The sequence below is a fragment of the Dendrobates tinctorius genome, unplaced genomic scaffold, assembly GCF_039654945.1.
Source record: "Dendrobates tinctorius isolate UK_male_01 unplaced genomic scaffold, ASM3965494v1 ptg000054l, whole genome shotgun sequence".
NCBI lineage: Eukaryota > Metazoa > Chordata > Amphibia > Anura > Dendrobatidae > Dendrobates > Dendrobates tinctorius.
The window spans coordinates 4,456,076-4,483,385 of record NW_027361722.1 but is presented as its reverse complement, the minus strand read 5'-3'; the positions used below and the strand labels follow the sequence as shown (position 1 = coordinate 4,483,385).

At 47.8% G+C, this 27,310-nt stretch overlaps 1 protein-coding gene across 5 annotated transcripts in view; it reads right to left on the bottom strand.

Moving 5' to 3' along the window:
* Positions 1 to 27,216, bottom strand: part of ATP6V1A (ATPase H+ transporting V1 subunit A) — a 54,306-nt gene extending 27,090 nt beyond the window's left edge. Inside the window, exons 1-6 of one of the 5 annotated variants that reach the window (XM_073577049.1) lie at positions 27,148 to 27,216; positions 6,813 to 6,882; positions 6,037 to 6,136; positions 5,698 to 5,826; positions 1,934 to 2,148; positions 664 to 801 (exon numbers count right to left, since the gene is read on the bottom strand). In XM_073577049.1, the coding sequence (XP_073433150.1) occupies positions 664 to 801; positions 1,934 to 2,148; positions 5,698 to 5,826; positions 6,037 to 6,118 (564 nt within the window). In that variant the 5' untranslated portion in view covers positions 6,119 to 6,136; positions 6,813 to 6,882; positions 27,148 to 27,216. Of the gene's footprint in view, positions 1 to 663; positions 802 to 1,933; positions 2,149 to 5,697; positions 5,827 to 6,036; positions 6,137 to 6,812; positions 6,883 to 8,394; positions 8,551 to 9,679; positions 9,751 to 17,181; positions 17,336 to 26,756; positions 26,917 to 27,147 lie in introns of those variants that run through there. The other 4 variants (XM_073577050.1, XM_073577047.1, XM_073577051.1 and 1 more) reach the window with 4 other exon arrangements.
* Positions 27,217 to 27,310: the final 94 nt, after the last annotated feature.

Below are 27,310 nucleotides of genomic sequence, written 5' to 3'. Positions count from 1 at the left end.
ATACTGATCTCTGAACTCTTCCTGAGGTAAAACATTAGTATTGTTGTTTCTAAATTATTATGATCTTGTTTTCTTAGCATTATTTGAGGTCTGCATTTTTTGTTATTTTGACCATTTCTCATTTTCTGAAAATACAAAATTTATTGCTGGGAAATTTGGAGACATGTTGTCAGTAGTTTATAGAATAAAAGAGCAATTTACAATTTACTCAAAAATATAAAGAGGAAAATCAGAAACTAAACATTGTGCCGCGGGCTCTTCATTTCTGCCAGGGCTGTATATATAATTGTTTACAGCCGGTATCTGCCCTCTTTACAGATGCAAAACGCACACCCGTGCCTGAAGTAGAATGTACACATACGCTCTATGTCAAGAAGGTGACATCTCTGCGATACAACTCTTTAATTAAAGGGGGTCTCATTATTGAGATTCTCTGGAGCGTCTCATGAAACCAAATGATTTCAATTAGAAAAAGAGAAATGTAATGCTTCTTTTCTCCTTTGGGGGCGCTGCAGGAAAATCAAACACTTGCTTTTGGTTTCTTCCACAAAACCACAGACAACCAAGTTATTAAAAAAAAAAAAAAAAAAAAAATATTGTGTGTGTGGGGGGGGGGAGAGGATGCAAATGGTTGACAAATGTAAACCAACCCGTAGATCTTACCGAGGTGTCGTAGTGCCCAGGCGGTGCCAGGTAGGTGACTGTTCCCCGGTTGCGAGGAGGAAGCATAATGTTGTGTTTGATAAGGGAGTTCTCAAATACGGATCCATAGATGTCTCCTCCCGTGATGTGACTGCCGACCTACGGGAGAAACACAGAATTACACAATGAAGCAGGAGCAATGCGGAGCCGCCGGGCCTGAGGGGAGGCGGGCCGACGCCGGGCCTGAGGGGAGGCGGGCCGACGCCGGGCCTGAGGGGAGGCGGGCCGACGCCGGGCCTGAGGGGAGGCGGGCCGACGCAGCAATGCTGAGTCCGCTAGCGTAATATGAGGCGGATGATCAGTGCAATATCTGAGGCTGCGGCCGTGAGAGGAGGCGAGTCATGCGGCCAATGCAGAGACCGCGGGCGTGAGAGGAGGCAGGTGATCCAGGCAATATCTGGGGCTATGGGTGGGAGAGGAGGAGGAAATCCGGGCAATGCCGAGTCTGCGGGTGTGAGAGGAGGCAGGCGTTGTGGGCACTGCCGAGCACGCCGGTGTGAGAGGAGGCGAGCGTTGTGGGCACTGCCGAGCACGCCGGTGTGAGAGGAGGCGAGCGTTGTGGGCACTGCCGAGCACGCCGGTGTGAGAGGAGGCGAGCGTTGTGGGCACTGCCGAGCACGCCGGTGTGAGAGGAGGCGAGCGTTGTGGGCACTGCCGAGCACGCCGGTGTGAGAGGAGGCGAGCGTTGTGGGCACTGCCGAGCACGCCGGTGTGAGAGGAGGCGAGCGTTGTGGGCACTGCCGAGCACGCCGGTGTGAGAGGAGGCGAGCGTTGTGGGCACTGCCGAGCACGCCGGTGTGAGAGGAGGCGAGCGTTGTGGGCACTGCCGAGCACGCCGGTGTGAGAGGAGGCGAGCGTTGTGGGCACTGCCGAGCACGCCGGTGTGAGGAGGCGAGCGTTGTGGGCACTGCCGAGCACGCCGGTGTGAGAGGAGGCGAGCGTTGTGGGCACTGCCGAGCCCGTGGGTGTGAGGAGGAGGCGGCGAGTGTTGTGGGCACTGCCGAGCCCGTGGGTGTGAGGAGGAGAGCTATCCAGAGCATGATGTACAGAATAAATAATATAGTCAGATTAGGCGCAATAGGAAAACCGTCCGACTTATTACTTCGCCTGCCTCAGGTTGTAATGTCTGTGCACCACCTTGCTGATGGTTTTTCAATAACAATCAGAAGATCTATGGCAGCCGGTGAGGTCTGGTTAGAGAGGGTTGTACCGTTGACGTCAGGCTACTCACCCGGAGACTCCTCAATGGGGTGAACTCCCACTTGATGTCCTTGCTCAGGGCGGACACGTTCACACCCCGAGGGATGTAGATACTTTGTGTCGAGTCACTGATGTCTTTCAGGGGTCTCTGGATACCATCAAAAATGGATCCCATAATGCCAGGACCCAGCTCCACAGAGAGGGGCTTCCCGGTGCGTAGGACGGGGTCTCCCACCGATACACCGGCTGCAAGAGCGACGCTAAGGACATCCACAATATAGACACATCGAGCACAAGAAATCGTCCACCAAATCCTCAGATCCCAGGAAAAGCAGAGCCCAGATCTCTGACAAACTCACCTGTATCAGAGCATCCATAACAGAACACAAATGTGCAGTTCTGTGAAAAAGTGTTCACCCCCTTCCTGATTTCCTATTCTTTTTAATGTTTGTCACACTTACAACATATTTCCGATCACCAAACAAATGTAAATATTAGGGAAAGATAACAGAAGTAATCACAAAATGCAGTTTATAAGTGAAGGTCTTTATCATAAGGGAAAAAGAAATCCAAACCTACAGGGCCCAGTGTGAAAAAGTGATTGCCCCCTAACCCTAATAACTGGTTGGGCCACACATAGCAGCAACAACTGTAAACAAGCGTTTGTGATAACTGGCAATGAGTCTTTTACAACGATCTGGAGGAATTTTGGCCACTCATCTTTTGCAGAATTGTTGTAATTCAGCCACATTGGAAGGTTTCTGAGCATGAACCGCCTTTATACGGCCATTACAGCATCTCAAAAAGAATAAGGTCAGGACTTTGACTAGGCCACTCCAAAGTCTTCATTTTGTCTTTATTAAGCCATTCAGAGGTTGACTTGCTGGTGTATTTTGGATCATTGTCCTGCTGCATAAACCAAGTGCGCTTCAGCTTGAGGTCATGAACAGATGGCCGGACATTCTCCTTTAGGATTTTACGGTAGACAGCAGAATTCATGCTTCTATTTACCACAGGAAGTCTTACAGGTCCTGAAGCAGCAAAACAGTCCCAGATCACCATACTACCACCACCATAGTTTACTGTTGGTATGTTGTTCATTTTCTGAAATGCTGTGTTACTTCTACACCAGATATAATGGGACATTCACCTTCCAAAAAGTTCGACTTTTGTCTTTAGTCCAAAAGTCTTGGGGATCATCAAGATGTTTTCTGGCAAAACTGTGACGAGCCTTTATGTTCTTATTACTCAGAAGTGGTTTTTGTCTTGGATCTCTGCCATGCAGGCCGTTTTTGCCCAGTCTCTTTCTTAGGCCATGTGCACACGCTGCGGTTTTGCTGCGGTTATGGCCCTGCAGAACTGCAGCAGTTCCGCAGACATGGTACTTTACCATGTTAGCCTATGGGTTTTCAAAACCGCAGTGCTCATGCTGCGGTTTTTTACCTGCGGAAAAGCTGCGTTTTTTTTTTCCGCAGCATGTCAATTGTTTCTGCGGATTCTGCTGCAGTTTCACACCTTTAACATAGTAGAGGTGTGAAACCGCAGGGCCAAACCGCAGCAAAACCGCAGGTCACTTTACCTGCGGTTCCGCAGGAAAAAACCTGCAGGTGAATCTGCAGTGTGTGCACATACCCTTATGGTGGAGTCATGAACGTTGACCTTAACTGAAGCAAGTGAGGCCTGCAGTTCTTTGGACGTTGTTGTGGGGTATTTTATGACTTCTTGGATGAATCGTTGTTCTGCTCTTGGGGTAATTTTGGTGGGCCGGTCATTCCTGGGAAGGCTCTCCACTGTTCCATGTTTTTGCCATTTGTGGATAATGGCTCTCACTGTGGTTCGCTGGAGTCCCAAAGCTTTAGAAATCATTTTATAACCTTTTCCAGACTGCTAAATCTCAATTACTTTGTTTCTAATTTGTTAAAGAATTTCTTTGGATCACAGCATGATGTCTAACTTTTGAGGAACTTTTGGTCTTCACTTTGTCAGGCAAGTCCTATTTAAGTGATTTCTTGATTGAGAATAGGTGTGGCAGTAATCAGGCTTTGTGGTGGTTGGGGAATGTGAACTCCGCTTACCAAAGATGTCATAACCTACAGTTAAAACATAAATTAAGACGGTGTGGGGGGGCAATCACTTTTTCAAACAGGGCCATGTAGGTTTGAATTTCTTTTTCCCTTAACAATAAAGACCTTCATTTGAAAACTGCATTTTGTGATTACTTGTGTTATCGTTGTCAAACTTAAGTATTAGTTTGGTGATCTGAAACACTGAAGCGTAACAAACATGGAAAAGGATAGTAAATTAGGAATGGGGCAAACACATTTTTACACAACTAAGCCTGACCGTACTGCAAGTTCTGCACCGAACGGCACCAATATGCACGGGGTCCGAATTATTTATTGCTCAAGAGTTACATCCTGCATTATACCCCAGAGCTGCACTCACTATTCTGCTGGTGCAGTCACTTTGTACATACATTACATTACTGATCCTGAGTTACATCCTGTATTATACCCCAGAGCTGCACTCACTATTCTGCTGGTGCAGTCTCTGTGTACATACATTACATTACTGATCCTGAGTTACATCCTGTATTATACTCCAGAGCTGCACTCACTATTCTGCTGATGCAGTCACTGTATACATACATTACTGATCCTGAGTTACATCTTGTATTATACCCCAGAGCTGCACTCACTATTCTGCTGGTGCAGTCTCTGTGTACATACATTACATTACTGATCCTGAGTTACATCCTGTATTATACTCCAGAGCTGCACTCACTATTTTGCTGGTGCAATCACTCTGTACATACATTACTGATCCTGAGTTACCTCCTGTATTATACCCCAGAGCTGCACTCACTATTCTGCTGGTGCAGTCACTGTGTACATACATTACTGATCCTGAGCTACATCCTGTATTATCCTCCAGAGCTGCACTCACTATTCTGCTGGTGCAGTCTCTGTGCACCTACATTACATTACTGATCCTGAGTTACATCCTGTATTATACTCCAGAGTTGCACTCACTATTCTGCTGGTGCAGTCACTGTGTACATACATTACATTACTGATCCTGAGTTACATCCTGTATTATACCCCAGAGCTGCACTCACTATTCTGCTGGTGCAGTCACTGTGTACATACCTTACATTACTGAGCCTGAGTTACATCCTGTATTATACCCCAGAGCTGCACTCACTATTCTGCTGGTGCAGTCACTGTGTACATTACATTACTGATCCTGAGATACCTCCTGTATTATACTCCAGAGCTGCACTCACTATTCTGCTGGTGCAGTCACTGTGTACATTACATTACTGATCCTGAGTTACATCCTGTATTATACTCCAGAGCTGCACTCACTATTCTGCTGGTGCAGTCACTATGTACATACATTACATTACTGATCCTGAGTTACATCCTATATTATACTCCAGAGCTGCACTCACTATTCTGCTGGTGGAGTCACTGTGTACATACATTACATTACTGATCCTGAGTTACCTCCTGTATTATACTCCAGAGCTGCACTCACTATTCTGCTGGTGCAGTCACTGTGTACATACATTACATTACTGATCCTGAGTTACATCCTGTATTATATCCCAGAGCTGCACTCACTATTCTGCTGGTGCAGTCACTGTGTACATACATTACATTACTGATCCTGAGTTACATCCTGTATTATATCCCAGAGCTGCACTCACTATTCTGCTGGAGGAGTTGCTGTAAACCTCTGTACCCCCTGTATATCAGGTGCATATGCCCCCGGGCCCTGGATGAAGGATACAGGTCTCTTCGTACACTTGGATTGTGGCCATGTCTCCTTCCAGTCGGATGATCTCGCCGACCAGCTCGGAGTGTCCCACACGCACCAGCTCGTACATGGCCGCTCCCGCCATATTGGACGCAGTTACCACTGAGCGAGAAACAAGACCAAGGGTCAGATAGAGGAAGCGACGAGGACGATACGTATGGCGGCATTAATAGACTGGAGATAGAAGATATCCAGGGGTAGATGGGTGAAGATTCACGACATCGGTCCGTGCCCTTGAGGAATAATTCGGGGACACATCATACACTCAGCCCCCGGGCGTCCACCTCCCACCCGCCGATATACTGTACTCACCGGGACCGGAGACCCCGTGCACGTAACCGAACTTGCTCTCCCGCTCCTCGTCCCTGATCTTCGGTAGTTTTGAAAAATCCATGATTAAGTCTTAAAATTTCTGAAAACAACAAAAAAGTCACTTTACAGTAGACTGCTGCAAAGACGGAATTAAAGGGGAGCTCCTCCTAGAGATAAGAAGAGTGACCCGTGCTGGAGACGCCGGGCGACAACCAGAGGCCTCTGTACAAAAGGTTGTCAGGAAAAGCGTCCAGGCAAAGTCTGGGGGGCCGGGCTCATTACGGGGGCGCTCCTAACCCGTTTTGTGGCTCCCTGCAATGTTCTGATCTACTTTTATTAGATTTTTTGCAGGAGGCCGACGGAACAGACAATGATTCTGATATTTCGACATTTTTCACCGTGTTTGATAAATATTCTGATATTTTATACGTTTTTAAACTTTTGCAAACAGATTGAAAAAAAATAAAAGAAAATAAAGAAATAACTTCATAAACGTTCTCTCCGATTTTAAGCTTTTGAGAAATGGAAATGATTTCTACTGTACAGGGCTGTGCAAAAGATTTAGGCAGGTGTGGAGGAAAAAAAACGCAGCCGAGTAAGACGCTTCGCACATTGAAGGGTTAATAGATTATTCATTCCCTTTGTATTTTGGGAATTGATTGAAATAAAAGGGAAAAACGAAATCCCGTGGATATTCGGCAAGCGCCCGGCGCCCTCGTCACTTCTAAGCAGCAGGAGCGCCGGGTAATGAATGAGATCCGAGGAGCGCCACTTACGGGTTCACGGACGATGGACTCCGCCGCGCCTGGAAGTGACGTCACGAGCTGGAAATCTGCGATCGATCACCTAGAAGGAAGCAGAAGAGCAAATATGTAGGTGCCCCGGAAAGCTGAGGAAAAACGGTAATGGACGTCACCTGCGGGCATCACCATGGAAGCAAAAGACGTGATCACATTATGAGGAATTCGGCAGTGTAAAGCATGGGGGAGAGGGATGGGCTCGTGTAACAAGCGGGGGGATTACAGACCGTACACAGCACACGCCCCACAATCCCGGGAATCTCTCAGCCCAGTACGGATTCATCACCAAACTAACAGGTCAAGTGGCGGCTGCGTGTGAATGGAGGAGGGGCGAGGAAGCAGAGCCTGTACCCCACCCTCCGAGGTGTCACACGATCCCCCAGCCTTGCAGCATCTGTCACGTCTGCAGACGAGCCTCCGATCAGTGCAGCTTTCTAAGAGGCCGACGTCAGTCACAGGACAGAATGGCTCCAGAGAACAAGACATGCAACTGTCCTTCCTGCGGTGGTCGGGGAATATCAGCTCCAGGACCCTCGGCCATCTGCCCGCCCAGGATACATTGTAGTGGTGCTGTCGGACCGCGGCGTCCCCGGCTGCCACCAGTCCATAGAGCGACCGCAGTATAAAGAGATCGCTACCGGGAAAACACCGGACGAGAGCTGCACAACGTCAGAATACACAGAAATGAGAGGAAGTGGGGTCAGGATTAGGAAACATCTTCCAAGAACTTCCCCAACCAGTCACATCATTCACACCCTGGACCACAAGTCACAGCACATCTACAGCTGGCATCACATGGCCGGGTGCTGCTAGCAATGCGTCTACCTACCGGAGGAGAGGGCTCAGCGTCTACCTACCGGAGGAGAGGGCTCAGCGTCTACCTACCGGAGGAGAGGGCTCAGCGTCTACCTACCGGAGGAGAGGGCTCAGCGTCTACCTACCGGAGGAGAGGGCTCAGCGTCTACCTACCGGAGGAGAGGGCTCAGCGTCTACCTACCGGAGGAGAGGGCTCAGCGTCTACCTACCGGAGGAGAGGGCTCAGCGTCTACCTACCGGAGGAGAGGGCTCAGCGTCTACCTACCGGAGGAGAGGGCTCAGCGTCTACCTACCGGAGGAGAGGGCTCAGCGTCTACCTACCGGAGGAGAGGGCTCATCGTCTACCTACCGGAGGAGAGGGCTCATCGTCTACCTACCGGAGGAGAGGGCTCATCGTCTACCTACAGGAGGAGAGGGCTCAGCATCTCCCTACAGGAGGAGAGGGCTCAGCATCTCCCTACAGGAGGAGAGGGCTCAGCATCTCCCTACAGGAGGAGAGGGCTCAGCATCTCCCTACAGGAGGAGAGGGCTCAGCATCTCCCTACAGGAGGAGAGGGCTCAGCATCTCCCTACAGGAGGAGAGGGCTCAGCATCTCCCTACAGGAGGAGAGGGCTCAGCATCTCCCTACAGGAGGAGAGGGCTCAGCACCTACCGGAGGAGGTAACCTCCTGCTCGCCCAGTACCTCGCTCACACATGGGCCCCACAGCAGCCTTCACACCATACACCAGGATGGAGGTTACCTCAGTATAAGGAGCCTGCCAGAAGCGGGGTCCCTGCAGTCCCAGGGGAGCCACGGATCCTATGGCCACAGCACTAGTGAGGGGTCCTCAGCCCGCCGCACGCAGCAGAGGATGATGCTGCAGCTCCCTGTGCCGCTGTCATCTCTGCGCTGCTGATGCGATGAGTCACCAAATTTCCAAGCTGCTTCTCTAAAAGAGGAAGCTGCAGATTGAGCCTGACGTCCACACACTGCGGAGCACTGGCTGCACCCCCCCAGACATCGCCGGCGGCAGAGGCACCCCGGTATCCCCCCCACACACTGTGTGACCTTGTTGTTTGCTACAAAGGTCAAGGCAAGGTCAAAGGGGCATCACAAAAAAACTGCAGAAACCCACATCTCCCACTGGGGTAGAGGAAGGGTTAAGCTTCTTTTAAAGGGGTCCTGCAATGGGGACTTGCTCCTTTAATTATTTGCATCATACAGAGACCCCAATAAAATTGAACTACAGCCAATAGAAGACCGAGGCCCCAGCATGTTTTTTGCGTCCCCCAATTCCTAAGCCCCCGTCACAGACTTATATTAGGGGTCTTCGGATTTATCCGGCATTTTTCAATTCCCTGATCTCCGCTTGCAGTCATTAAATAGAAACCCTAAAACTGACCCAACAGTCCTCACCGCTGAGGTTCTGTTACAGCGGTATCTTCCTCCTCCTCTATGAGAGCCATTCTCCTTCTGAAACAATGGAACAATGTATCAGCGCGGGAAAGTGTCCGGACAGGAGCGACTCGCTCACAGGGTATGGACGACGCCATCAGGACGGGTTTTATGGAGGAAAACAGGAATATTCTCATTCACTTGCAGCAAGCAGAGCTCTTAACAATAACGAGAAAGGAAAATGCAAATTGTATTAGAAAACCGCGGCCGTTCAGTGAGCTGCAGAGCAGAAATCAACATGCGGCTGAGCCTTACTATTCAACACACGGCGACAGGGTGAGCCCATCCCCCGCGGAAACGGCCACAGGAATATACCTGTATACCAGCGAGAGGTGTGCGGGGAAAGTCTAACCTCCCCTGTGTCCTTGCAGCATGAGGAGTGTGTGGAGAACTGTGCAGAACACAATGTAACAAGAGTAATCAACAGGAGGAAACAGACATTAACCCTTTCCATGATCATAGCAGCCAGCAGAACCATAAAGGAGCCGCCTGCTGCAGGACTACAAGTCCCAGCAGTGCACAGCTTCCATGGCCAGACCAGTAATGAATAGTGAAGCCACAGTGGTGTCCCCCCCCACACCAGTACTCACAGTCAGGGTCCACTGGGATGAATGGAGACCTCAGGGGGAGAGTCACATGAGGAGGTGCACACTTCCCTGTTCACTGCTCAGCTGACGGGTCACCTGACTGTGAGCACAGCCTCACTGAGCCAACTGGAAGATGAATCATCACCCTCCTCTGTGCAGGAGAAGCTGCTGCTCCACACAGTACAAGGGAAGCAGTGGAATAATTCCATAACTGTGCGCCGCCACTTTAAGAAAAAAAAAAAAAGATTTCTACAGAGCGACAATATAATCTATAGGAAAATAACAGAGAAACCCCAGAACCAAGGTCACATTACCACCCGCAGAGCATGAGCTCTGCCCCCCAACCCATGGAGACCCCCGACCCCACAAGGTAGTGACCGGAGGTGTCTGGCACCCTGGCTGCGATGCTCTGCGTCTTCTCACACCCCTGTACCAGGCACGTCTCACACACATCAATGACGATGCAAAACGGGAGCAGGCCCACGGGAGGCAGCGTGCGCAGAGGGAGAAGGCCCACGGGAGGCAGCATGCGCAGCGGGAGAAGGCCCACGGCAGGAGGTGTGCATCGGGGAGGAGCGTGCACCGAGGGAGCAAACCTCCCACAAGACCTGCCACACACCGGGAACACTCCACAAGATCCGCCTCATATCGGGAACCCCCCACAAGACCCTCCGTACACTGGGAACCCCCCACAAGACCCTCCGTACACTGGGAACCCCCCACAAGACCCTCCGTACACTGGGAACCCCCCACAAGACCCTCCGTACACTGGGAACACCCCACAAGACCCTCCGTACAGTGGGAACACCCCACAAGACCCTCCGTACAGTGGGAACCCCCCACAAGACCCTCCGTACACTGGGAACCCCCCACAAGACCCTCCGTACACTGGGAACCCCCCACAAGACCCTCCGTACAGTGGGAACACCCCACAAGACCCTCCGTACAGTGGGAACACCCCACATTAGTGCCTTATCTGTGGATCCCCATTCTCGGAGCGGTGCCATTGGATCCGTCACTCACAACCAAAACGTTCTAGGGAATCTTGTGGTCTCCACACTGCACTGCTCCTGTGCGGCGGCGTCACGTGGAGGGTCCGGGGGGGGGGGCTGCATTCCTCACACAGCGCAGATAATGGAGACACTGATGTTGTCACCCGACCACGGAAAATGAATTTCTAAAGCCCCTTATGTAAAAGACGACTCATCATTGTGGGACGAGACGTTGTGCCACATTCTCATCGCCCGTGTGACTGAGCTCGCCATTTCCCCACCTCTTCTTGCTGTCAGTGAATTGATCCATCCGATGAACACAGGTGCGGACTCTCAGCGTCAGAGCGCGGCGTCTTACAGTGAGGAGCCTGCGACCGGGATGTTACCGTTCACTGACAACAAGCGGAGAATGTTTACATAAGGGACACCGCCGATAAAGAGAGATCCAGCACCATGGCGACATCGGCCCCCCCCCACTGTGGGCGACATCGGGCCACCCCCCCCTACTGTGGGCGACATCGGGCCACCCCCCCCTACTGTGGGCGACATCGGGCCACCCCCCCTACTGTGGGTGACATCGGGCCACCCCCCCCTACTGTGGGTGACATCGGGCCACCCCCCCCACTGTGGGCGACATCGGGCCACCCCCCCCTACTGTGGGCGACATCGGGCCACCCCCCCCTACTGTGGGCGACATCGGGCCACCCCCCCTACTGTGGGCGACATCGGGCCACCCCCCCCACTGTGGGCGACATCGGGCCACCCCCCCCCACTGTGGGGGACATCGGGCCTCCCCCCCCACTGAGGGCCATCTCTTGGCACAAGACCCCAGGAGCGCCCAGGTCACACCAGACATCAGATCCCCCCCCTCCGGCTGCGGTGTCACAGTGTATCCGGAGGAGACCCTTGGGGGTCTCGGGACCCATCATAGTATCTTCAGTAATGTTCTTTTCATGGGGAGTAGCAGGCCGGAGCCGCTGTGACCCCGAGCCCCCGACATTACCCTCCCCGGGACAAGCACTGTACACAAGGCCCCCGGCCTGTAATATACGGGATATATCACATTATACCGCCCCTCCCCCACTAATACTGAGCAGAGCCGCGACCTGTAATCAGCGGCCGCCGCCATCCTCTGGTCACAGGTGACCGAGCTCTAGATGATTAGAGTACAGCAAAGAGCCGCGCAGCAGCAGCAGCCACCAGCTATAATGGACGGTGCGATTTCTCATTTTTACAACCACCATTTTATTTTTTTTTTATTTGAAGTCACTTTGAGGGGTCTATATGATAGAAAATACCCAAAAGTGACACCATTCTAAAAACTGCACCCCTGACCGTACTCAAAACCACATTCCAGAAGTTTCTTATCCATTTACGTTCTTCACAGAAACTGAAGCAACGTGGAAGGAAAAAATGAACACGTAACTTTTTTTTTTTACAAACATTTTACTTCAGGACCAATTTTTTTTATTTTCACAAATGTAAAAAGAGAAAATGAGCCACAAAATGTGTTGTGCAATTTCTCCTGGTACACAGACACCCCATATGTGTGGGGGTAAACCACTGTTTGGGCGCACGGCAGGGCTTGGAACGAAGGGGAGCGGTTTGACTTTTTCAATGCAGAATTGGCTGGAATTCAGATCGGACGCCATGTCACGTTTAGAGAGCCCCTGATGTGCCCAAACAGTGGAAACCCCCCACAAGTGACACCATTTTGGAAACTAGACCCCCTAAGGAACTTATCTAGATGTGTGGTGAGAACTTTGAATCCCCAAGTCCTTCACAGAAGTTTATAACATAGAGCTGTGAAAACAAAAAATCATATTTTTTCCACAAAAATGATGTTTTCACCCCCAAATTTTTACTTTCACAAGATTAACAGGAGAAATTAGACCCCCAAAGTTATTGTGCAATTTGTCCTGAGTAAGCTGATGCCCCATATGTGGGGGGTGAACCACTGTTTGGGTGCATGGTAGGGCTCGGAAGAGAAGGAGCAGTTTGACTTTTTGAATGCAAAATTGGCTGAAATCAATGGTGGCGCCATGTCACGTTTGGAGACCCCTGATGTACCTAAATAGTGGAAACCCCCCAATTCTAAATCCAACCCAAACCCCAACACACCCCTATCCCTAATCCCAACCCGGCCGGCAGATCTCGGTGGGCGCACTGCGCATGTGCCCGCCATTTTCTTCCCGGAAGAAGCCGGCGGCCATCAGGGGAAGCAGGAGGACCGAGGACCACCAGGAGGTTATTGGGGGGGGATCGGGGACACTATTTCTCTCTCACACACTATTAAACAGCACGTCAGACTTTTTTTTTTCCGGTCGCCGTTATACAGTTAATAACGGCGATCGCAAAAGCGGGGTGGGTAAAAACCGACCCGAATCATGTTCTTTGGGGTCTCGGCTACCCCGGCATTCGAGACCACGGAGAAAATCCAACTCTGGGGGGCGCTATACATTTTTTCCACAGCACCGTGAATGAACGGCGCTGTGGTTTAAGTACACTTAACTACGGCCGTTAAAAGGCGTCTCGGCGGTCATTAAGGGGTTAATAATAATAAAATGCACGGTGCGATCTAATAATAATAATAATAATATAACGGACGGTGCGATCTAATAATAATAATAATATAACGGACGGTGCGATCTAATAATAATAATAATAATATAACGGACGGTGCGATCTAATAATAATAATAATAATAACGGACGGTGCGATCTAATAATAATAATAATAATATAACGGACGGTGCTATCTAATAATAATAATAATAATATAACGGACGGTGCGATCTAATAATAATAATAATATAACGGACGGTGCTATCTAATAATAATAATAATATAACGGACGGTGCGATCTAATAATAATGATAATAATATAACGGACGGTGCTATCTAATAATAATGATAATATAACGGACGGTGCGATCTAATAATAATAATAATATAACGGACAGTGCGATCTAATAATAATAATATAACGGACGGTGCGATTTAATAATAATAATAATATAACGGACGGTGCTATCTAATAATAATGATAATATAACGGACGGTGCGATCTAATAATAATGATAATATAACGGACGGTGCGATCTAATAATAATAATAATATAACGGACGGTGCGATCTAATAATAATAATAATATAACGGACGGTGCGATCTAATAATAATAATAATATAACGGACGGTGCGATCTAATAATAATGATAATATAACGGACAGTGCGATCTAATAATAATAATATAACGGACGGTGCTATCTAATAATAATGATAATATAACGGACGGTGCGATCTAATAATAATAATAATATAACGGACAGTGCGATCTAATAATAATAATGATAATATAACGGACGGTGCGATCTAATAATAATAATAATAATATAACGGACGGTGCGATCTAATAATAATAATAATATAACGGACGGTGCGATCTAATAATAATAATAATAATATAACGGACGGTGCGATCTAATAATAATAATAATAATATAACGGACGGTGCTATCTAATAATAATGATAATATAACGGACGGTGCGATCTAATAATAATAATAACGGACAGTGCGATCTAATAATAATGATAATATAACGGACGGTGCGATCTAATAATAATAATATAACGGACGGTGCGATCTAATAATAATAATAATATAACGGACGGTGCGATCTAATAATAATGATAATATAACGGACGGTGCGATCTAATAATAATGATAATATAACGGACGGTGCGATCTAATAATAATAATAATATAATGGACGGTGCAATCTAATAATAATAATAATATAACGGACGGTGTGATCTAATAATAATAATAATATAACGGACGGTGTGATCTAATAATAATAATAATATAACGGACGGTGCGATCTAATAATAATAATATAACGGACGGTGCGATCTAATAATAATATAACGGACGGTGCGATCTAATAATAATAATAATATAACGGACGGTGCGATCTAATAATAATATAACGGACGGTGCGATCTAATAATAATAATAATATAACGGACGGTGTGATCTAATAATAATAATAATATAACGGACAGTGCGATCTAATAATAATAATAATATAACGGACGGTGCTATCTAATAATAATATAACGGACGGTGTGATCTAATAATAATAATAATATAACGGACGGTGCGATCTAATAATAATATAACGGACGGTGTGATCTAATAATAATAATAATATAACGGACGGTGTGATCTAATAATAATAATAATATAACGGACGGTGCGATCTAATAATAATAATAATATAACGGACGGTGCTATCTAATAATAATAATAATATAACGGACGGTGTGATCTAATAATAATATAACGGACGGTGCGATCTAATAATAATAATAATATAACGGACGGTGCGATCTAATAATAATAATATAACGGACGGTGCGATCTAATAATAATAATAATAATAATAATATAACGGACGGTGTGATCTAATAATAATATAACGGACGGTGCGATCTAATAATAATAATAATATAACGGACGGTGCGATCTAATAATAATAATATAACGGACGGTGCGATCTAATAATAATAATAATAATATAACGGACGGTGCTATCTAATAATAATAATAATAATATAACGGACGGTGCTATCTAATAATAATATAACGGACGGTGTGATCTAATAATAATATAACGGACGGTGCGATCTAATAATAATAATAATATAACGGACGGTGCGATCTAATAATAATAATATAACGGACGGTGCGATCTAATAATAATAATAATAATATAACGGACGGTGTGATCTAATAATAATATAACGGACGGTGCGATCTAATAATAATAATAATATAACGGACGGTGCGATCTAATAATAATAATATAACGGACGGTGCGATCTAATAATAATAATAATAATATAACGGACGGTGCGATCTAATAATAATAATAATAATATAACGGACGGTGCTATCTAATAATAATATAACGGACGGTGCGATCTAATAATAATATAACGGACGGTGCGATCTAATAATAATATAACGGACGGTGTGATCTAATAATAATAATAATATAACGGACGGTGTGATCTAATAATAATAATAATATAACGGACGGTGCGATCTAATAATAATAATAATATAACGGACGGTGCTATCTAATAATAATAATAATATAACGGACGGTGTGATCTAATAATAATATAACGGACGGTGCGATCTAATAATAATAATAATATAACGGACGGTGCGATCTAATAATAATAATATAACGGACGGTGCGATCTAATAATAATAATAATAATATAACGGACGGTGTGATCTAATAATAACATAACGGACGGTGCGATCTAATAATAATAATAATATAACGGACGGTGCGATCTAATAATAATAATAATATAACGGACGGTGCGATCTAATAATAATAATATAACGGACGGTGCGATCTAATAATAATAATAATAATATAACGGACGGTGTGATGTCATAATGACAGTGGACGGTGCGATCTAATAATAATAATATAACGGACGGTGTGATCTAATAATAATAATAATAATATAACGGACGGTGCGATCTAATAATAATAATAATAATATAACGGACGGTGCGATCTAATAATAATAATAATATAACGGACGGTGCGATCTAATAATAATAATAATATAACGGACGGTGCGATCTAATAATAATAATAATAATATAACGGACGGTGTGATGTCATAATGACAGTGGACGGTGTGATCTAATAATAATAATATAACGGACGGTGCGATCTAATAATAATAATATAACGGACGGTGCGATCTAATAATAATAATAATAATATAACGGACGGTGTGATGTCATAATGACAGTGGACGGTGCGATCTAATAATAATAATAATATAACGGACGGTGCGATCTAATAATAATAATATAACGGACGGTGCGATCTAATAATAATAATAATATAACGGACGGTGCGATCTAATAATAATAATAATATAACGGACGGTGCGATCTAATAATAATAATAATAATATAACGGACGGTGCGATCTAATAATAATAATAATATAACGGACGGTGCGATCTAATAATAATAATAATATAACGGACGGTGCGATCTAATAATAATAATAATATAACGGACGGTGCGATCTAATAATAATAATAATAATATAACGGACGGTGCGATCTAATAATAATAATAATATAACGGACGGTGTGATGTGATTATGACAGTGGACGGTGCGATCTAATAATAATAATAATATAACGGACGGTGCGATCTAATAATAATAATAATAATATAACGGACGGTGTGATCTAATAATGACAGTGGACGGTGTGATCTAATAATAATAATAATAATATAACGGACGGTGTGATGTGATTATGACAGTGGACGGTGTGATCTAATAATGACAGTGGACGGTGTGTTTGCGGGGGGGCAGCGGATGCCCGGAGTCTCCGGTAATGGCGGCACCCTCGCCCTCCTCCCGGTGGTGATGGAGACCCCTCCGGTGCCGCCGCTCACCTGCCGCTCCCGCCGCTCCGTGTCTCAGGCCCGGCCGGCAGTGATAGTGACGGCTCCTCTCCTCCTCGCACCGCAGAAGCTCCCGGCCGTCATGGATCAGCTGACCGCGCCTCCCTCACGTAATATCGCGATGGCATCCCGGCATCAGCGCCCGCCATCTTGGACGAGGGTCATCTGCCAGTCCATGGAGGATCGATGCGTGACGTCACAGACATGCGCACTCTGTCTGACTGGGCGCACTCGGCTTTAGCCCCCCAGGGTTCCCAGCCTGACATTTTGTTTTTCTCTGGACAATTTATCAAAAAATCAAAGACAGATTATAATTTTTTTTTTACAAGCATTGGAAAACCATAATAAACCCTTCTTATTATAAGAGATGTGTCTGCAGCCATCATTCTGCTGTCAGACTGCAGCTGCCGCCACTGTACAATGATAATTACAGTCAAGAGAATCCAAACAAGATTCTTCAATGTTAAAAATATCACCGATGCCTTAACCATGCCTTATTCCAGGAATTCCTGATGCCCCAGCAGCCGCCCCCGAGCCGTGGTTGCTATGGGCAACGGCCCCCCTTCGCCCCCCCCTTAATTGTTCACTATTTTTTTTATTTTTACTGTTTTAGCACCTAGACCCTGCGGCCGATCTTCTTACTGCCACAGAGAAGTATTTCTGTACAGAAATAGTGGAAACGCAGTCTCCAATGAAGCCCACCATTGTGTACCAAGATGGCGGCGATGGAGGCTTTCCGTAGATCCCTGGCTGCCATGACCATCCATTGTGTGCCACAACCGCATCGCCGGAGGGGCCTGGGCGAAGGAACGCTCCCACAGCACGACCTCTCAGCGATCAACAGCGGCATTGAAGAGGTTAATCACAGCTCGCTCCAGGCGATGCCAACAGAGATGTCTAACAGCTCCCACGCCGTATGCCCACACTGTACACCCGCAACGTACCCTCACACCACACCCGTTCCGCACTCTTGCGCCAAACACGCCGTATATCCGTGCCGTACTCTCGCACCAAACACTCACACCGAACACCTGTGCCGCACTCTCGCACCAAACACTCACACCGTACATCCGTGCCGTACTCTCGCACCGAACACCTGTGCTGCACTCTCGCACCAAACACTCACACCGTACATCCAAGCCGTACTCTCGCACCGAACACCTGTGCTGCACTCTCGCACCAAACACTCACACTGTACATCCGTGCCGTACTCTCGCACCGAACACCTGTGCCGCCCACTCTCACCAAACATTCACACTGTACATCCGTGCAGAACTCTCGCATCGTACACCTGTGCCGCAATCTTGCACGAAACACACACTGCACATCTGTGCTGTACTTCTCGCACCATACACTCATGTCATACACCTGCATAGTACACTCACTCCATATACCTGCATTGTATACTCACACTGTACACCTGTGCCATACTCTTGCACCGTACACCCGCACAGTACACTTACGCTGTACACCCGTGCTGTGCAGACGCATTGTACTCTCGCACCATACACCTGTGCCGCACTCTTGCACGAAACACACACTGTACATCCGTGCCGTACTCTCGCACCGAACACCTGTGCTGCACTCTCGCACCAAACACTCACACTGTACATCCGTGCCGTACTCTCGCACTGTACACCTGTGCCGCACAAAACACACACTACATATGTGCCGCACTCTCGCACCAAACATCTGTGCTGCACTCTCGCACGAAACACACACTGTACATCCGTGCTGTACTCGCGCACCGTACACCGACCTGCGCCAGACTCTCGCACTCTACATTCACACTGTACACCCACACAGTACACTCATGCCGTACATCCTGCACTGTATACTCGCACTGTACACCTGTGCCATACACTTGCACCGTACACCCGCACAGTACACTTACGCTGTACACCCGTTCTGTGCAGACGCATTGTACATTCGCACTGTACACCCATGTCGTAGACCCGCGCCTTACACTTGCATCACGCACCCGCAAAGTACACTCATGCCGTACACCCACGCCTTACACTTGCATCACGCACCCGCACAGTACACTCATGCCGTACACCCGCGCCTTACACTTGCATCACGCACCCGCACAGTACTCATGCCGTACACCCGCGCCTTACACTTGCATCACGCACCCACACAGTACACTCATGCCGTACATCCTGCATAGTACACTCACACCGTCCACCTGCACTGTATACTAGCACAGTACACCTGTGCCATACACTTGAACCGTACACCCGCACAGTACACTTACGCTGTACACCCGTGCTGTGCAGACGCATTGTACATTCGCACTGTACACTCATGCCGTACACCCGCGCCTTACACTTGCATCACGCACCCACACAGTACAAGCATGCCGTACACCCGCGCCTTACACTTGCATCGCGCACCCGCACAGTACACTCATGTCGTACACCCACACCATACACTTGCATTGTATACCCGTGCCATACACCTGCTCAACAAGTGTCACGTATATGTGCAGCACACGTTCACAAGAAGTTAACTTTAATGTATAATTTCTTAGTTTTTTTAAATGATAAAACATAATAAAAGCTTTCTTTAACATTTTGAATTTTATATTTTTTTTCACTATGTGTCCGTTATATATAAAGATACTGTATAGGAGATGACAGTTGGTGCTTGCAGAGTTCTATGGTGGTGAAAAGAGGTGGGAGGAGCTAGAGGAAGACACAAAAAAGGGAGGAGCTAGATGAAGACACACAGAAGGGGTGGACACCAGCCTGATTAAGGAGATAGACCGGCTCGAAGCATGCAGCAATGAATAAAAGATTTTTTTACTGATTCCCCAGTGGTACACCATTTCCTTATCAGTGGCACCACTGAACCAAACCATTTTCTTTTCTCCCTTCCTTGGATTATACTGCACGAGGAACAGTGTAAAAAATAAAGCCAATTCTTCACCTACGGTTGATTTGTTCATTCTGCCTCCCAAAGATCGCAGTAAGGCTCGGCGCACATTTATCCTGCACTCTGCACTGAGCGCTTACACCGGGGTTTCCGTGTAATTCTCTTAAATACGTGATTCAGATGGAATCTCTGGCGGAAGATTCCCTATAATGAGGCAGATGGAGGCACTGTGGGCGCGTCTGAGCTGTGATCCGGCAGTGTCCGTCTTTTTAGGCGTGTATAAAATGCAGTCGACCACAGTTTTGTGCACTTCTGAAAAGAAGGACATCACTGAACAGAGGCTAAGTGGAGTCCAGAGTAACTCTGCTGTCTCATTATAGTGAATGGATCCATTGGGGGTTTCATCTGAATCTCGTCACTCAGAGATTAAGGCCGGCGCCACACTAGAGAGGAATACGGATGAGTGAGAGGCGTTAAAAAACACGCATTGCACACGGCCCAATGATTCTCTATGGGGTAGCTCCCATAAGACGTATTTTTGTCACATATTTTTTAAGGGCCGAGCCAATCGCAGCATGCTGGGACTGTCAGCGTAGTACGGCCGTAGTACGCCAATGCAAGTCTATGGGTGCGCAAAAAATACGGATTACACACGGACCACACATGTGACCAGCGAGAAATGCGCCAGACTTCACTTGGTGACAGGAAATGGGCCAATCCATCATCAGGAAGCTTAGACATGCAAATTAGCTCAAATAGCGCTCCAGCCACCCAGGAAGTGCACCTCCACGGAGTCCTGCAGCGTCATGTCTGGCCACAGTAATGTGGAGCTCCTAATTGTGTTGGTCCAGGAAAGGTCTGAACTTTGGGACCAACGGGATGCCCATTATTCCGACAGGTCCAGAAAAGAGGCGGCATGGAGGCGCACATGTGTGCACATGTTCCCAGACTTTGCCCAACGGCCACGTGAGGAGCAACAACAAATTCGTAAGTAAAGGCCAGAAGTGAGCTTTTTGAAAAGTAGCCCCTACAATCCTAGACTGTGTATGTAGGTCTCCCGGTTTGCTAACGAAAAATTTAGCTAAAAACGCCCCTACTAGGCCACGTGACTATGTGAAATGTAGGGAATATTGCTTGGCACAATTCCCAAAGGTTACAGTCCCTTTTCACTTCACATTGCAGTTGAGGATGTGATGAGACGCTGGCGCAGCATCCGCGACCAGTACCGGCAGGTAAGACAGCAGAGGGCCAGGAGTGGGGCAGCAGCGCCGACCAAGCGGAAATACATATACTTTGACCGCTTGTCATTTTTGGCACCCAGTATGGATCTCAGACCGTACGTACAGACATCACACCACATGACACATTTGCTTTTTAGGGTCAGAGCTACATTTGTTTTTTTTGTACATTTCCTAACAGAACTCAGTCCATCCTCACAGAGAGGGAGACAGGGTCGGACACTGAGCCCATTATAGACCCGGACGGGGGGGATGTGAAGAGGTGGCTGGCCCATGTTCTGACCCGAGTGTTTGCCACCCCCAAGCTCCACCAGCATCAGGTTCTGGACCTGGTCCAGAACCAGCAGAGCCACCAGCAGCCAGCAACGTAGAAGACCCCGGCAACAGCAGCAGCCCTACTGGCCGTCATGAGGGGTCCCCCCAGCCTGCAGCCGTAGGCCGCCACGGGAGACGGAGAAGAGACAACACTGCCTCTGAAACCCGGAGGCATGTAGACACAGGTGTCCTCAATTACCTGTCCAGGGCTGCCCAGGATGAGGGTGAAGAGGCACATGCCCGAAGCCTGGCCTGGTACCTCCGTCCCCTACCCCGTGAAATGAGGCTACGTGTGCGAGGATCCATTCAGATCCTAATTGATGCATGCACACACCCCAATGACCCATATGAGTTGTTTGAGTATCTTGAGAGGTGGCAGCTCTCAACTCGTAACCGTCTCCGCCTTGCCTGACAACCAGATGTGCATGCTCAGTTAGGATCTGAAGTTCCGCCTGCACGTGTGCCTACACCTCCACCCATCCCCCCCCCCCCCCCCAAACCAACCTTGGCAACAACAGGGCCAAATAGCAGCCTATAACAAACCTGCCCAATATGGCCACTTTTACAGACCCGGTGTTGGAGGCTGGCCCCAACCTGGGTTTGGACGACATGGTCATATTAGGGGGGTATGATGGACGTGGCTACATTCACAGGATTTTAATCGACAGTATCCTTATGGTCTCTTTGGTGCGCAGCTACATGACCATGGACACATATTCCTACAGGGCCCAGACTCACCCCAACAGGGTGATGGTCAAGCTGGGCACCTCAACCCCCAACAGAGAGATGAAGGCCTCCCGCCATCACCTCCGCCAAGCTACCAGCAGTTATGAAAACAAAAAGCTGTTTATGTTTTTGTGTTAGAAAATTAGTATTTCTTGTTACCTACTTGGGTGTCCAAATAATATAATGTTCTATACAGAAAAGGCTAAATGGCCAGGGCAATATCTGCCATATGACCAAAATATGGTCAACAGTATTCTAAGTTATTTTTTGCATTTATAAAAAAAATTAAAATGCACCTTTGGCCCTCTTCTTGAATTATTTTAGGCATTCGAATAAGTAAGTCAACTTTAGCCCATATAAACCGAACACACAAATCATAGAACAGACAAAAAATAGATTTATATACACACACATAAGAACATCACAACATAGATACAGCCAGGTAGTAGCACCATGAGGTGAAACAAAATACTGGGTGAAGACATCATGTGCTTTGAGTCCTGAGAGAGGACGCCGTAAAGGGAGCACATGTGGCCTAGGCCTATCCCCATTGTCCACCACACCTTCAGTCACATCAGATGAGGAGCAATCATGCAGTCTAGTGAAGTTATGGAGGACCACACATGCTTTGATGACCTCATCGACGTTGGCTTCACTCAGCTGAATGGCAGACTGGAGGACACGCCATTGGGCACAAAGAATGCCGAAGGCGCACTCCACCAGTCTTCGGGCATGTGAAAGGCGCATATTAAAAATCCTGCGCCGGTGGTCAATATTTCTGCGCGGGTATGGCCTCATGACATGCCTGGTCAATTGGAAGGCTTCATCCCCCACTAGGACATAAGGCACCGCTTCTTGATTGGAGCCTGGCAGCTGACATGGTGGTGGTAGGTCCAACTGGTTATTGCGCAGCCGCCGACCCATAATGGAAGAATTGAAGACTCGAGAGTCTCCAGTTCTTCCATAAGCCCCAATGTCTACAATTATAAACCTGTAGTTACTGTCAACCAGAGCCAACAAAACTAGAGAAAAATATTGTTTGTAATTATAGAATTGGGACCCTGAGCTCGGCGGCTTACGCACACGGATGTGCTTCCCATCCAGGGCTCCAATACAATTGGGGAATTGGCAGTGCAACTCAAATCCCCTGGCAATCCTCAACCAGTTTCCTATCTTGGGCTCTGGCATGACCAGATGATGAAGTCTGGACCAGATTTCAGAACATGTAGCACGAACGATGCCGGATATCGTCGATCGCCCAATCAAAAACTCCAGATGGAGTGCGGCATAAGAAAGGCCAGTTGTGAGGAACCTACAATTAAACAAATGTCGAAAATATATACATTAATACATGCTAAAGGATGCACACATTACATATAGATCACCAGAACAGTGTGTAAGAAGCTAGGCGAACAATACATATACACATGTCCCACGGCGAGGTAATGTGGAATAACACATCAAAGTGTTCTAACCTTTAGAGCATATATTTGGTATGTGGTACAGTAAAGGGTGTTTTACTGGATGGGAGATATGTTTCTCCCAGCAGATTAATGTTTGGCCGGGTTTTTCCCTAAAGACGGGACCTGCGATGATGTGAGGGTCACGTGATCAGCACATGTGATGTCTATCCCACTGGTGGGAGGGGTTGGGCCCTATGTAATGGAGGTTGGTAAATTGCCACAGTGTGTGTGTTTCTGGAAGCTACAGGGACTTGTGTGGACTCAGCCTGAAACTTATATACAGGATCCCCGTGCTGCAGGACTGTCGCAGCAAGACTTGGAAGAACCCCGGGAATGGCACCTGGCAGACGCCGCAGGACCTGGCAGCCGCTTAGTTATGCCTGTCCTGTGTAAGGGGTGAGTCTGGGACCAGTGGTTCTCCAAGCTGGAGTATGTGTATGGTTTTCCTTATGTTTTGTTACGCTGCTGGTTACTGAGTGACATTAAAACCACTGGAATTGGACTTTATGCCTGTGTGTTGCCTCGTTACTGCCAGAGCGAATCCCTACAGGTACCAGGGGTGACTGAGTAAGAGAATTCTTTTGTAAACTAATCATCTACATACATTCTGTAGCTGAGAAATACATACCGTAACATAAGGAGAAGCCGCTCCTCCGCAGAGATACATTTGCGCATCCGGGTGTCCTGGAAGGTGATCCCTGGGCGCACTGTCTCCAACAAAACATCAAAGGTAGAAACGGTCATCCGACAATAGAGGAAAAACTTGTCAGGATGTGTCCTCAGAGCTGCATAAAGCCTGTGAAAATGGCCTTTATTGAGGCTTTGCCCAAAATGCGGATGCACCCATATTCGTCTCCTCCTCCTCGGATCCACAATCACGGGGTATGGCTGGACAAAGCGCCGGGACAAAACCCAGTTGAACAGAACACACTCAGTTGGGGTGAACTGCAGTGTGTCTGACATGTTTGCTAACAACCAGCAAGACCCCCACAAAAGCAGAGCACCAAAATGGGCAGATTGGAGGCTGCCACCTGGTGTAGAGGCAATAAATAGGGTTGGTGCTGATGATTTAAATCATGTGCAGGCCTCAAAACCGTTAAATGTCCATTTTGCAAGGTTGCGAGAAAAAAACGCTATACGGATCACATACAGATGCTTACATGAGAAAAATACACGGCCACACAGACAACGGATGACATACGGATCAGTATTTAGGGACCATTTATGCATATTACGGCCGTACAATACGGGCCGTATTTTTCGACGTTGTGTGTGACTCCAGCCTTAGATGGAAACTCCAAAGTAAGTGCACAGCGTAGAGCGCCGGATAATGTGATCCCAAATGTTACGTAAAATGTTCCTAACAAAAGCTTCTACTCAATCCATCAAAAAAGCAAGTCTCCACTCAGTTCTGTCATCTGTTAACCGAAATATAGGGGGCTTCCACGTTACTGGTACAAATGCTCTGGAAAAATGAAAAGGCTCCTTGCCCCACAAAAGTAATTCAGCAAATTCTACACTCCCAAATCCAAATGCCCCCCCCTCTCTTATGAGCCCCAGTGTACCTAAACCACATATAGCGCCCACATGTTTGGCATTTCTGTAGTGATGAGAGCCTGCCTAATTTACTAGTCACTATGGCGTACTGGACACTATGACATATTGGAGACTACAATGAACGGGTCACTACAGCGTACTGGAGACTTCAACGTACTGGAGACTACAACGTACTGGAGACTACAGCACACTGGAGACTACAACGTACTAGAGATTACAGCATACAGGAGACTACAGCGTACTGGTCACTACAGTGTACTGGAGACTTCAACGTACTGGAGACAACGTACTGGTCACTACAACATACTGGAGACTACAGTTTACTGGCCACTACAGTGTACTGGAGACTACAACGTACTGGTCACTACAAGGTACTAGAGACTACAGTGTACTAGAGACTACAGTGTACTGGAGACTACAACGTACTAGAGATTACAGCATACTGGAGACTACAGTGTATTGGTCACTACATCGACCTGGAGACTACAGCATACAGGAGACTACAGCGTATTGGAGACTACAGCGTACTGGTCACTACGACGTACTGGTCACTACAACCTACTGGAAACAGCAACATCCACTACTACTTCTTTCTGGAAAATAACCTTGGAGTCAAGTCTAGCAATACACCTGTAAATAAATTCCCAAAGGATTATAGTTTCCAAAATGGGGTCACTTGAGGGGGGATTCCGCTCTTCTAGCACTCAGGGGCTCTTTATACGGAATCAGCAAACTATTCTAGAGAATTCTGCACTCAAATATAACATACTGCTTAGGCTAGTTTCACATTTGCGCTTTATAGCGCAGCGACGGCCTGCGCACGGACGCCGCTAAGCCCCGCCCCCTGCCCGCCCCTTCCGGTCATCGCCGCCTACTAGCGCACATGGGCGCTTGCGAACTGCGCACCCTATCTTTACCATAGGGTGCGCAGATTGTGCGCTGGAAGTGTGCAAGCAGGATTTTGCCGTGCGCTGCGCACTTTTGAAGGTGCGCCCTTATGCGCCGAACGCAGCATGTTGCATTTCGGCGCGCACGGCGCACCTTCAAGAGTGCGCAGCGCACGGCAAAATCCTGCTTGCACACTTCCAGCGCACAATCTGCGCACCCTATGGTAAAGATAGGGTGCGCAGTTCGCAAGCGCCCATGTGCGCTAGTAGGCGGCGATGACCGGAAGGGGCGGGCAGGGAGCCGGCAGGGGGCGGGGCTTAGCGGCGTCCGTGCGCAGGCCGTCGCTGCGCCATAAAGCGCAAATGTGAAACTAGCCTTAGCCAGGGGCGCTCCTCCTTCCCTCCGGAGTCTGGCTGTGAGGCTGAGCAGTACTGTACAGCCGCATATGGGGAATTTCTACATTCAGCAGAAATTGTGGGTGAAGTTTTGGTGCCATTTTTACCTGTTTCCCATGGAAAGTGGATCCGAAAGGCATTAAACCCTAGCAGCTCTCAGAGATGCCTCTGCCACTACTGATGGACAGGATCAGAGATATCTCAGATCCCGGGTGTTGCAGCGAGGCAGCCGCTGTACGGTCAGAGGACGCGGCATTCAATCAGCGCGCTGTATAGAGAGCACTGACAGCGCCTCCTCTGGACACAGCCAGCATTTCATGCCGGGAGGGACCCATCAGCTCTGCCGTGCAGCCCGGGGGTGAATGTGCCCTGGGATCATACACCGGCCTCGAGAATAGATCCTGTCAGAAGTAGAAAATTGCTGTTATTTAACTCTATGTTTCCCAGGAAATCTGCAACATCTGTGCTGAATATAAAAAAAGGAGATAAAAGGCTCACGTGCTACCAGACTACGAGCTACACACTACGCATGCGTGCTCCCACGCTCCGGATTGCCACGAACTTTTCCTTACTACGCATGCGCGTCTTTCTATTAATGGCCGCCGCTGTCACGTTGTCCCGCAACGCGCCTGCGTAAAGCGTTTCTCCCCATATCGGGTTC